The sequence below is a fragment of the Piliocolobus tephrosceles genome, chromosome 12 (assembly GCF_002776525.5).
Source record: "Piliocolobus tephrosceles isolate RC106 chromosome 12, ASM277652v3, whole genome shotgun sequence".
Lineage (NCBI taxonomy): Eukaryota > Metazoa > Chordata > Mammalia > Primates > Cercopithecidae > Piliocolobus > Piliocolobus tephrosceles.
This window is the reverse complement of record NC_045445.1, coordinates 94,970,214-94,982,762: the sequence shown is the minus strand read 5'-3', so window position 1 is coordinate 94,982,762 and position 12,549 is coordinate 94,970,214. Positions and strand designations below refer to the sequence as shown.

Below are 12,549 nucleotides of genomic sequence, written 5' to 3'. Positions count from 1 at the left end.
AGTTTTAAAACAGAAACGAGAACATGTATATTTAAGCAAGCTCTATCCCTCCTCCCTTCAATGTAATCACGCTTTGTCCAAGAGTGAATTCTACTTTTAGGGCTGGATCTGATGAAGAGAGTGGGAAATCACACTGAATCAGACTATTTGGCATGTGTCTATAATGTAATGAAGTACTTTCTTACACGGCTAAAAGGGAATCCAGAAACATTTCCAAGAGGGTCATAAAAATATTTTGGGAGCAAAATTAAGTGTCCCAGCGCGAATACTGTAAACAACTATATTCAGAAACAGAAATTCTAGCATCTATTTTTTAAATTACTTTTTCCTTTATTGGAAATTCAACTGTTTTCATATCTAATTCTAATTTCACAATCAAATGTAATAGGGCTGATGTCTCAAAATATAGTTTTCCCCAAAGTATACTTAGATGATGAATGAAAATAAAATAGAAATAAGTTCTTCCACAATTTTGATAGATGCTTCAGGTGTGGAAGTATGGATTTTTAAGCTGTTACTTCCACTGCATTGCTTTGAGTATATTCATTACTATAATGAAAGTATATTAGAATGCTCACTCAACATGTCAACCTGCTATACTCTATTGTGCCATTTTTTTCCTTTTGGTATTTCTTTTCAGTGTCATGTTTGGTTCGGTTCACAGACTATAGCTCAAGTTGTTAGATATCTAAGTGCTATTCAAAGGTCTGTTTACCCTCCAAAGTACACAATCACCTATCTGACCACAGAGTAAGGCTTATTACAAGCATACTCAAATACATTTTAGAAAAAGTCAACAAAACATATTTCAGATATCTATGATGTTTCTATATTTAGAAAAAAGTTCCACTGGCTGGGTGTTGTGGCTCACACCTGTAATCCCAGCACTTTGGAAGGCCAAGACGGGTGGATCACCTGAAGTCAGAAGTTCAAGACTAGCCTGGCCAACATGGTGAAACCCAGTCTCTACTAAAAACACAAAAATCAGCTGGACATGGTAGCACATGCCTGTAATCCTAGCTACTCAGGAGGTTGAGGCAGGAGAATCGCTTGAACCCGGGAGGCGGAGGTTGCAGTGAGCCAAGATCATGCCATTGCACTCCAGCCTGGGCAACACAGCGAGACTCCCTCTCAAAAAAAAAAAAAAAAAAAAAGGAAATAGTTCCATTAAATGAAGAAAACAAATGATAAATGTACTGGTGTAAGTATTTTCCAACTCATCGTAGAGCAAAAACTGGTTGTATTTCCATGTGTAAAAGCTAAGTGATGTTAATTTTCAAACTGTTAGCGGAGGAAGAAACTATACAAACTCCTGTGATTGATTCTTTCTGAGAGTTGCTAAACTGGTCTTTCAGTAACATGTGACCAAGTATTTCAACATCATAAACTAAAATACAGTCTTCTAAATAGCACTTATGACTGATAGCCCTCACTCACAGTAATTTACTAATTTACCAAGCAATTACCAAGTAATTCACCAAAGTTTTACAAAGAACAATAGGTCAAAGTCTTTCCATTAATTTTTGTTTGTTTGATTTTTTATTTTTATTTTTGAGATGGAGTCTCGCTCTGTTGCCCAGGCTAGAGTGCAGTGGCGCAATCTCGGCTCACTGCAAACTCCACCTCCTGGGTTCACGCCATTCTCCTGCCTCAGCCTCCCGAGCAGGTGGGGCTACAGGCGCCCACCACTACACCCAGCTAGTTTTTTGTATTTTTAGTAGAGATGGGCTTTCACCGTGTTAGCCAGGATGGTCTTGATCTCCTGACCTCGTGATCCGCCTGCCTCGGCCTCCCAAAGTGCTGGTATTATAGGCGTGAGCCACCGTGCCAGGCCCCATCAATGTATTTTTTAAATCAAGTTATGGGGGCCATGTACAGTGGCTCATGCCTGTAATCCTGGTGTTTTTGGAGGCCAAGGTAGGAGGATCACTTGAATCCAGGAGTTCAAGACTAGCCTGAGCAACATAGCAAAACGCCATCTCTACAAAAATTAAAGACTGGGTGCAGTGGCTCATGCCTGTAATTCCAGCACTTTGGGAGGCCAAGGCAGGAGAATCACTTAAGCCCAGCAGTTTGAGACCAGCCCGAGCAACACAGTGAGACCCTGCCTCTAAAAAAAAAATAATAAAATTAAAATGAAAGAAATTATAGCTGGGTGCAGTGGCTCACACCCATAATCCCGTACTTTGGGAGGCTGAGGCAGGCAGATCACTTGAGGTCAGGAGTTTTAGACCAGCCTGGCTAACATGGTGAAACCCTGTCTCTACTAAAAATACAAAACTTAGGCCGGGCACAGTGGCTTACGCCTGTAATCCCAGCACTTTGGGAGGCCAAGGCAGGCAGATCACGAGCTCAGGAGATTGAGAACATCCTGGCTAACACAGTGAAACCCTGTCTCTACTAAAAATACAAAAAATTAACTAGGTGTGGTGGCAGGCGCCTATAGTCCCAGCTACTGGGGAGGCTGAGGCACGATAATCACTTGAACCCAGGAGGCAGAGGTTGCAGTGAGCCAAGATCGCACCACTGCACTCCAGCCTGATGACAGAGCAAGACTCCGTCTCCTGAAAAAATTAGCTGGGCATGGTGGTGTGCACCTGTAATCCCAGCTACTCGGGAGGCTGTGACAGGAGAATTGCTTGAACCCAGGAGGTGGACGTTGCAGTGAGCCGAGACTATGCCACTAGGAAATCTGACGGGGGAAGATTGCTAGAGCCTAGGAGTTTGAGGTTGCAGTGAGCTACGACATGCCATTGCATCCCAGCCTGGGCAACAGAGCAAGACCTTATCTCTTTAAAAAATCATGTTATAGAAACCATAAAATATGAAAAACTTGAAGTGCAGGTGTTTATAGCCAAATCCTAAATCTGAGAGTTTGTTTTCAACATCCTCAAAGTCAAATATCAGCAGTAAAATTTATCACTCCCAGTTCTTTGCAGCACCATAAGGTCAATGTATTCCAAACAAATGGAGTGAGGCTAAGAATTATTACACAGTTTGCCTTTGCTTTGTTGGTGATAAAAAAGACAGAATTAGGTTGGCCATGGTGGCTCATGTCTATAATCTCAGCACTCTGAGAGGCAGAGACAGGAGGACCTCTAGAAGCCAGGAGTTCGAGACTGGCCTGGACAACATAATGAGACTGTCTCTACAAAAAGCAAACAAACAATTATTTCACAAGATTCAAATATCCACAATGGAGAAGAAGGGAATGCCATCAAGAGAAAAAGGTATTAAAACCTATTGTTGAGCTATAAATTTCATATCAAACATGCAAAAATAAAAATTTAAAAAAAGAAAAGTACCAGGTACAGCGGCTTGTGCCTGTAGTCCCAGCTACTTGGTTGGCCAAGGCAGGAGGATCACTTGAGCCCAGGACTTGAAGACCAACCTGGGAGACAGAGTGAGGCTCTGTCTCTAAAAATAAAAAGGCCAGGTGGTGGTGGTTCACGCCTGCAATCCCAGCACTTTGGGAGGCCGAGATGGGCGGATCACTTGAGGCCAGCCTAGGCAACGTGGCAAAACCCCGTCTCTACAAAAAATACAAAAATTAGCCAGGCATGGTGACACATATCTGTGGTCCCAGCTACTAGGGAGGCTGAGGTGGGAGAATCAATTAAGCCCACAAGGTCAAGGCTACAGTAAGCTGTGATCATACCACTGCACTCCAGCCCGGGTGACAGAGTGAGAACCTGTCTCAAAAAATAAAAAAGAAAAAAAAAGAAAAGAATTACCTAACATTAGGGGAGAAAATTAAGCAAGAGGTAGTGTCAATTCTATAGTTTACACATTTTAATAATGTGAATAAATAGAACATATATCAAATTGATAAGACAAAAGTATGGACATATCAATTATATATACATATTATACATACAATCTCACACACACATATAAAAAAAGAATGAAAAAGAATCTAGAATAATTTAGGCATTTAAACTGCTCACTGGGGTCTTTTTCTACAGAATTGTTTAATTATATAATAAATAAGACTATAGAAGAAGAATGAGAAATTGTACATTACAAACTGCATTGTACTCAGGAAGTAATTCAAAGATGATGCCCCTTATTCTCCTGGGATTATAAATAAGCTAGTTTTTCTTAATTTCAAACATGCAGGCTGGGCACGGTGGCTCACTTTGGGATCCCAGCACTTTGGGAGGCTAAGGCATCTCTACAAAATATTTCAAAAATTAAAAAAAAAAAAAATAGCTGGGGGTGGTGGCCTATGCCTGTAGTCCTGGCTATTCGGGAGGATCCTTTGAGCCCAGGCATTCGAGGTTACAGTGAGCTATGATCATGCCACTGTACTCTAGCCTGGACAACAGAGCAAGACTTTGTCTTAAAAAAAAAATGCAGAAGATGAAGTAATATCCAAAAACTGATTAAATAAGTCCACTAATTTTGACATTCCTTTTATAACAGAAAATTACAATTGTTGTTCTCTGTGTAAATTAAAATGTACTTTATATATTTATTACATTTCCTCCATATTAGAGATTCTCAAATCTGGCTATGTATCCAATTACCTGGGGAACTTTTTTTTTGAGACAGGGTCTCATTCTATCACCCAGGGTGGAGTGCAGTGGGGCACAATCACGACTCACTGCAGCCTCGAACTCTGGTGCTCAAGTGACTCTCCTGCCTCAACCTTCTGAGTAGCTAGGACTATAGGTGAGCACCACCATGCCCGGCACCTTGGGAACTTTTAAACAGTAAGTTCCTGGAGCCCATCTCTTAAAGATTCCAATTTGAGAAGTCTGGACTGGAAGCCAGAAATCAGAATACATAATATAATATAATATAAAGTTAATGTTAGTGTATTAAAGGAATGCCTACTGTAATTCAGCTAGCTGTTGGGTTTGGTCCCATATTTCAAGTGCTTTCCAAACTCTACTTAATTGTGCATAGAAATTACTTGGAGGTGTTACTAAAAGTCAGATTCTGATTCAGAAGGTGTGGAATGAGGCCTGGGAATATGCAGTTCTGACAAGCTCCCAGGTGATGTCCACGCTGCTGGTCCAGGGACCACACTTCGAGTAGTAAGATCTTATGATTTTTAAACCTTTCCACAGGTGAATGATAGAAGTCAGTATCCTACAGCCAGGTGCGGTGGCTCATGCCTGTAATCCTAGCACTTTGGAAGGCCAAGGCGGGCAGGTCACCTGAGGTCAGGAGTTCAAGACCAGCCTGGCCAGTATGTTAAAACCTGCCTCTACTAAAAATACAAAACTTAGCTAGGCATGGTGGTGCATGCCTGTAATCTCAGCTACTTGGGAGGCTGAGGCAAGAGAATCACTTGAACGCAGGAGGCTGGAACCCAGGAGGTTGCAGTGAGCCGAAATTACACCACAGCACTCAAGCCTGGGCAACAGAGCGAGACTCTGTCTCAAAAAAAAAAAAAAAAAAAGGAAGTCAGTATTCTAGGCAGTTTCTCCCACTGAAATATTTTCAAGTTTTACCTAAACATCCTTTAACATAACTAGAGTACACAGCTTGCAGAATGATTGACTTATCTTTACTATGTAACCTACTACCAAGTGAATGGAAATTATTTCCCTCATTTACAGATGGTATCACGAAAAGTTGAGTGCTCCTGATGTCAGAACGCAGAGATAAAGTTAAAATGTACATAACTTTTAGTATTATACACAAGGATGTTCATCATAGCCGTGGTTATAATAGTAAAATAGTAGAGAGAAAAACCTTGGCAGGCTACAGTGGCTCATGCCTATAATCCCAGCACTTTGAGAAGCCAAAGCAGAAGGAGCACTTGAGCCCAGGAGTGTGAGACCAGCTTGGGCAAAATAGTAAGACCTCATTTCTACAAAAAATAAAAACACAGCCAGGTGTGGTGGCTCACGCCTGTAATCCCAGCACTTTGCGAGGCCGAGGCGGGCAGATCACAAAGTCAGGAGTTCGAGACCAGCCTGGCCAATATGGTGAAACCCCCAACTCTACTAAAAATACAAAAATTAGTCAGGCATGGTGGCGTGCACCTGTAGTCCCAGCTACTAGGGAGGCTGAGGCAGAATAATCGCTTGAACCTGGGAGGCAGAAGTTGCAGTGAGCCGAGATTGTGCCACTGCACTCTAGCCTGGGCAACAGAGCAAGACTCCGTCTAAAACAAACAAACACACAAACAAAAACCACTATTAGCTGAGTGTGGTGGCACACATCTGTAGTTCCAGCTACTAGTGAGGCTGAGGTGGGAGGATTGCTTGAGCCCAGGAGGCTAAGGCTTCAGTGAGCCAAGACAACGTCACTGCATTCCAGCCTAGATGACAGTGTGAGATTAGATTACATCTCCCCCTAAAAAAAAAAGGCCCTACATATCCAACAATAGGGGACTGCTTAAATAACCTAGAAGAACCTTATAATGAAATACTAAGCATCTATTTTTTAAAAATTATGTAGGCCAGGCAAAGTGGCTCACACCTGTAATCCCAGGACTGTGGGAGGCCAAGGCACGCAGATGGCTTGACCCCAGGAGTTTGAGACCAACTGGGGCAACATGGCAAAACCCCAGCTCTACTAAAAATACAAAAACAAAATTAGCCAGGAGTGGTGGCACACACCTGTAGTCCCAGCTACTCGAGAGGCTGAGGTGGGAGAATTGCTTCAGCCTGGGAGGCAGAGGTTACAATGAGCCGAGATCATGCCACTGCACTCCAGCCTGGGCAATAGAGTGAGACCCTGTCTCAAAAAATAAAATAATTAATAAAATAAATAAAAAATTAAAAATTGGGGGGTGGGAGGAGGGAGAGCATCAGGAAGAACAGCTAATGGATGCTGGGCTAAAAACCTAGGTGATGGGATGATTTATGCAGCAAACCACCATGGCACACGTTTACCTATGTAACAAACTGGTACATTCTGCACATATACCTCTGAACTTAAAGTAAAATTTGGAAATCAAAAAATAAAATTTAAAAAGAAAAAAATTATGTAAATATATACTAACAAAAATAAATAAATATACACTTACAGATAATGAAAAGACATTCAAGATAAGTGAAAATAAAGATTATAAAATTTTATAGAAAGATATGTGTGTGCATATATATATATATACACCAGAAAGATGTATATACTAAAACGTTTAAAACATTGTACTCAAAGTACTGGAATTTTAGATGATTCTGATGCTTGCTTGCCTGCATTATCTAATATTTCTACTACAATGTATACCATATAAAATTCTTAAAGGGTAAAAAGCAGGTGAGAAGAAAACCAAGCAAACTCCACACATGCACATACGTTTCAAGACCCACTGGAATGGATCTGACTGATGAGTAACTTGCTTTCCAAATAGTGTTCAAGGGACTCCCTAAATTAGAAGCACTTAGAAAGTTTTTAAAACTTGCAGTCTTGCACCCCAATCCAGATTTATTGAATCAGAATTTGTACCAATGGGCCCTAGAGTTTGCATATGAAGCAAATACTGACTCTTATAAACAGTAAAGTTTGGAAATCACAGCATTAAACAAAAAGCTTCCCAGAAATGCAGAAACCTGGACTAAATTCCAACCTATCCGAACAGTAACCTACGGCAAATTCAGAATGAGTGAAATAATGGTGTTTCCATACATATACACCTACACTCACAGAGACCACTGGAATTTAATCAACAGAAACCTGTTCTTAGCAACTGGCTTTATTCCATCTTAATCTTAAGCATCCCATGTGATCAATAACCATTTCCCATGGGCCGACAGAGGTCACAAAGGTTTTCCTTATATTTGACCCACATCTGTCTAAAACTTCTCATTATAACCCCTTCTATGATGTTCCGTCCCTATTTAGTTCTTCATTAATTAAAAGTACTACATGAACATTTATTATGGAACCAAATATGTAGGCAATTCAATCATTCTCCTGTTACTTTCATTTCTCCTTTCTAAACACATTCTAGTTGAATAACTTCAATAGATTCTGGTGATTATTTCTTCCAGTGATACTCTCTGAGGTAAACTCAAAGGCTTCATGAGTTTCTATCAGTGAAGGTCCTCAAAGAATCAAGTAAAACCTTTCCTGTTGTGAAAAATACCACATGAACCCCTAAGATTTTGATGAAAGAAAAAGAGAAAAGGTATATGCCACACTGAATGTATTTCCCTATCAAGTACTTAGTATAACAATCAACTCATAAGTCATATATTTATGAAAAGTTTTCAAAAGGAGACATTAAGAGTTTGGGGACTTTCCTAAAGCTAACAAATTAAAACAATTTTTCCAAAAGAAAGTCATGATAAGGCTGGGAGCCATGACTCACGCCTGTAATCCCAACACTTCGGGAGGCCAAGGCAGGAGGATCACCTGAGGTCAGGAGTTCAAGACCAGCCTGTTCAACATGGTGAAACCCTGTCTCGACTAAAAAAACAAAAAATCAGTGGGGCATAGTGGCATGCGCCTGTAATCCCAGCTATTTGGGAGGCTGAGGCGGCGGAGGTTGCAGTGAGCCGAGATTGCGCCACTGCACTCCAGCCTGGGTGACAGATCAAGATTCGGCCTCAAAAAAAAAAAAAAAAGAAAAGAAAGAAAGAAAGCCATGACAGATTTTTTTCTTCCCCTTTAAAACAGAAAAGAAAACAACAGGAGAAAAAAAAAGTTTGGAGTGAGCTCCTAAGAGGACATAGGAAAGGACCATAATTTCTAAGATGTGGAGGACAAGCCCTTCATTTTATTTTAATCCATGATACATTTTAATCATGGATCACACAGAAGGCCAGGCCAGCTAACACTTGAATTTATTATAACCAAGATTATATACCTACCTGCAGCTCACACCAAGCAACCTCAACCCATGTTTCAGTGTCCAGTCCTTTATATACTGTTTTAAATGCTCCTCTTCCTAGTTCTATGTCAAATTTCAGGAATCTGCCACTAGGAGAAGTAGCTACAGCCTTCATTTCTGCTTCTTCTTCCATTTCCTTTTCATTTTTCTCCTTGAAACAATCTTTTGAGATTTCCGAGGTTGACTTTGAACACTGTTCATATTTAACTTCTTGTCCACCTCTCAGCACATTTGAAGGAAGTTTATCTACTCTTGGAATATTCGTTGCAGCCTTAATTCTCTCATCTTTGGGGGATGATTCGGCAACTTTGTCATCTTCCGTCATTTCAACACTCTTTCGGAAAAATCTCTTCCTTTCTACAGTTTCCCCAGAAGCAGAGAAGGTGCTGTTTTTCTCCTTTAGTCTAGCTTCTACTGTCAAAGTTGCAGCAACCTGGGGAACTCTGTTTTCAAATGAAATTCCATCAGGTTTCTCAGAATCTTCTGTGCTGGCTGGATCCCCTGAATCAGTGGCCATTGTAATTAAAGTTGGCACTAAAATTTTTCCTGTTTCTACTCTTCAGTCCAGTTACATCTCAGGTATCAGAATTATCAGAATGGACTTCCTTTTGCGTGGTCATGTATTTCCATAGCAACCTGAAGGAGGGGAAAAGATATTTTAAAATCACCCTACAAAGGAAATCATTAAGGAGAAAACAAATCACCTGATTTTTTAATCCCTTTTTCCTTAATAAGAAGTTTATTCTTTTTTCTGTCCAATCTTAGGAACCAGAAGACTCTAGGGACTGTGTCTTATCTTGTTTACCATTAGTCCTCAGTGCCTAGCAGACTACTTAGTATATAGCTCAATCTGTCTTCATATTGCATGAATATTGGTTAGAAACCTAGTTCTCAGCTCCATCTGTCAATCCATCAAACTCAAAATGAGTACCCAAACCCTGAGTTCACTTAGCCACAATGTGACAAACACAATAAGTAAAACAACCACATGGTTTCTAGGTGGTTTTTGTCTAAAATTCTGGAATTCATCAATAGTAGTTTCTTTTACTGTACTAAAATATACATATTGTCAAATTTACCATTTTAACCATTTTTAAGTATATAATTCAGTGGTGTTAAGTACATTCACAGTGTTCTGTAATCATCACTACTATCCATGCCCAGAGCTTTTTAATCATCCCAAACTGAAACTCTGTACCCGTTAAACAATGATTCCCTATCAGCCCTCACTCACCCCTGGTAACTTCTATTCTACTTTCTGTCTCTATGAATTTGCTTATTCTAGGTAATTCATATAAATGGAATCAGACAACATTTGTCCTTTTGTGTCTGGCTTATTTCACTTAGTATAATATTTTCAAAGTCCACTGATGTTGTAGCGTGTATCAGAATTTCATTCCTTTTTAAGGCTGAATAATATTCCATCATATGTTATAGACCACATTTTGTTTATCCCATTCATCTGCCAATGGATTGGATTGTTTCCACCTTTTGACTATTGTGAATGTTGCTGCTATAAACATCCAACAGTAATTTGAAATAATGCAAATACTTATAAGCTTGTCTTCAGATTTTAACAGAAACTATTGTCAAATATTAATATACTATCCTAAAACAATAGCAAGAAAGACTCAAAACCATGTATTCTTTTAAACTAGCAATTCTACTTATAGGAACTTGCCTTAGAAAATAGTCAAGAATCCGTGCAAAGATTTAACTATAAAGATGTTCATTCTAGCACTTATGGAAAAAACTAAACATAAGCCTAATTGGTGTTTAATTAAGTATCTCAAAATGAGGTAAGCCACAGCATTAAAAATAACACTGTAGGCTGGGCGCAGTGGCTCACACCTGTAATCCCAGCACTTTGGGAGGCCGAGGCGGGCGGATCACTTGGGGTCAGGAGTTTGAGACCAAATCAGCCTGGTTTAGTGAAACCCTGACCCTACTGAAAATACAAAAAAAATTAGCAGGGTGTGGTGGCGGGCGCCTGTAATCCCAGCTACTGGAGAGACTGAAGCAGGAGAATCACTCGAACCCAGAAGGCTGAGGTTGCGCCACTGCACTCCAGCCTGGGCGATAGAGACTCTCTCAAAAAACAAAACAACAACAATAAAACACTGTAGTCTTCAGTGAGATAAAAGATGTTCCCTGTATATTATATGGTTAAATGTAAAAAGGAATACATACAAGCTTACAGAGGTAACTCTGAAATTATGGATTTTTCTTTCTGCTTTTTTGTATTTTCTAAAACTTTGCACAATAAACATGTGAAAATATGTGGGGAAAAGTTTTTCAAGTGAGTGGTCAAACCACCAATAAGAAAATGCTTCCCTTCTCACCACAATCACGTACTGCAAAGTTAAGCCTGTATGCTTCTTATTATGTTAGGCACCTTGAAGGGCACAGTTTGTCACAAAGATTTATTAAGAATTATGTCAAACCAAAAATGCACAGAAATATCAAATTTGAAAAACTGAAGGAAAAAACCCTGAACTAAAATAAACAAAATAAAAAAAAAATAAACAAAATAGAGACAAATACTCCAAGTTGTTCTACACATTCAACTCACTTCATCAAAATTCCAGCTGGTTTCTTTGTGGAAAACATCAAGCTAATCCTAAAATGCATACAGAATTTCAAGGGACCCATAATAACCAAAGTTTATACAATCTTGAAAAAGAACAAATTTGGAGGATCCATACTTTTTGATTCAAAAACCTACTACAAAGGTACAGTATTAAGACAGTACAGTCCTGGCATAAGAATAGATGTATAGATAAATGGAATAAAAATTGAGTTCAGAAATAAAGCCATATTATTTATGGTTAATTGATTTTCAACAAGAATGGCGGGGGGCAGTGGCTCATGCCTGCAATCCTAGCACTTTGGGAGGCCAAGGTGGGTGGATTGCCTGAGCTCAGGAGTTCGAGACCATCCTGGGCAACATGGTGAGACCCCGTCTCTATAAAACACAAAACATTAGCCAGGTGTGGTGGCAGGTGCCTGTAGACCCAGCTACTCGGGAGGCTGAGGCAGGAGAATCACTTGAACCTGGGCGGTGAAGGCTGTGAATCACTTAAACCTGAGAGGTGGAGGTTGCAATGAGCCGAGATCTCACCACTGCACTCCAGCCTGGGTGACAGAGTGAGACTCTGTCTCACCCCCGCCCCATCCTCCCCACCCCCCAAAAAACCCACAAGGTTGCCAAGAAAATTCAATGGGGAAAGAATAGTTTTTCCAACAAATGGTGCTGGGACAACTGGATATCCACATGCAAAAGAATGAAGTCAGATCCTTAGTAAGTTTTTCTGGGAAAAAAAAAAAAAAGGCTGAGTTGAGTCTCAAAGAAAGATAATTAGCTGTTGTTTCCTGGCTTTTTAATGATTGCCATTGGAGAAATAGAACACTTTTACACTGTTGGTGGGTCTATAAACTAGTTCAACCATTGTGGAAAACAGTGTGGTGATTCCTCAAGGATCTAGAACTAGAAATACCATTTGACCCAGCCATCCCATTACTGGGGATATATCCAAAGGATTATAAACCATGCTGCTATAAAGACACATGCATACGTACGTTTATTGCGGCACTATTCACAATAGCAAAGACTTGGAATCAACCCAAATGTCCATCAGTGACAGACTGGATTAAGAAAATGTGGCACATATACACCATGGAATACTATGCAGGCATAAAAAAGGATGAATTCGTGTCCTTTGTAGGGACATGGATGCAGTTGGAAACAGTCG

At 40.0% G+C, this 12,549-nt stretch overlaps 1 protein-coding gene across 2 annotated transcripts in view; it reads right to left on the bottom strand.

The window, feature by feature from the left end:
* Nucleotides 1-12,549, bottom strand: part of WNK3 (WNK lysine deficient protein kinase 3) — a 171,181-nt gene that overhangs the window by 137,654 nt on the left and 20,978 nt on the right. For both annotated transcript variants that reach the window (XM_023202477.3, XM_023202476.2), the window contains exon 2: nucleotides 8,778-9,433. In XM_023202477.3, coding sequence (XP_023058245.1) covers nucleotides 8,778-9,314 — 537 coding nt within the window. In that variant the 5' untranslated portion in view covers nucleotides 9,315-9,433. The remainder of the gene's footprint in view (nucleotides 1-8,777; nucleotides 9,434-12,549) is intronic.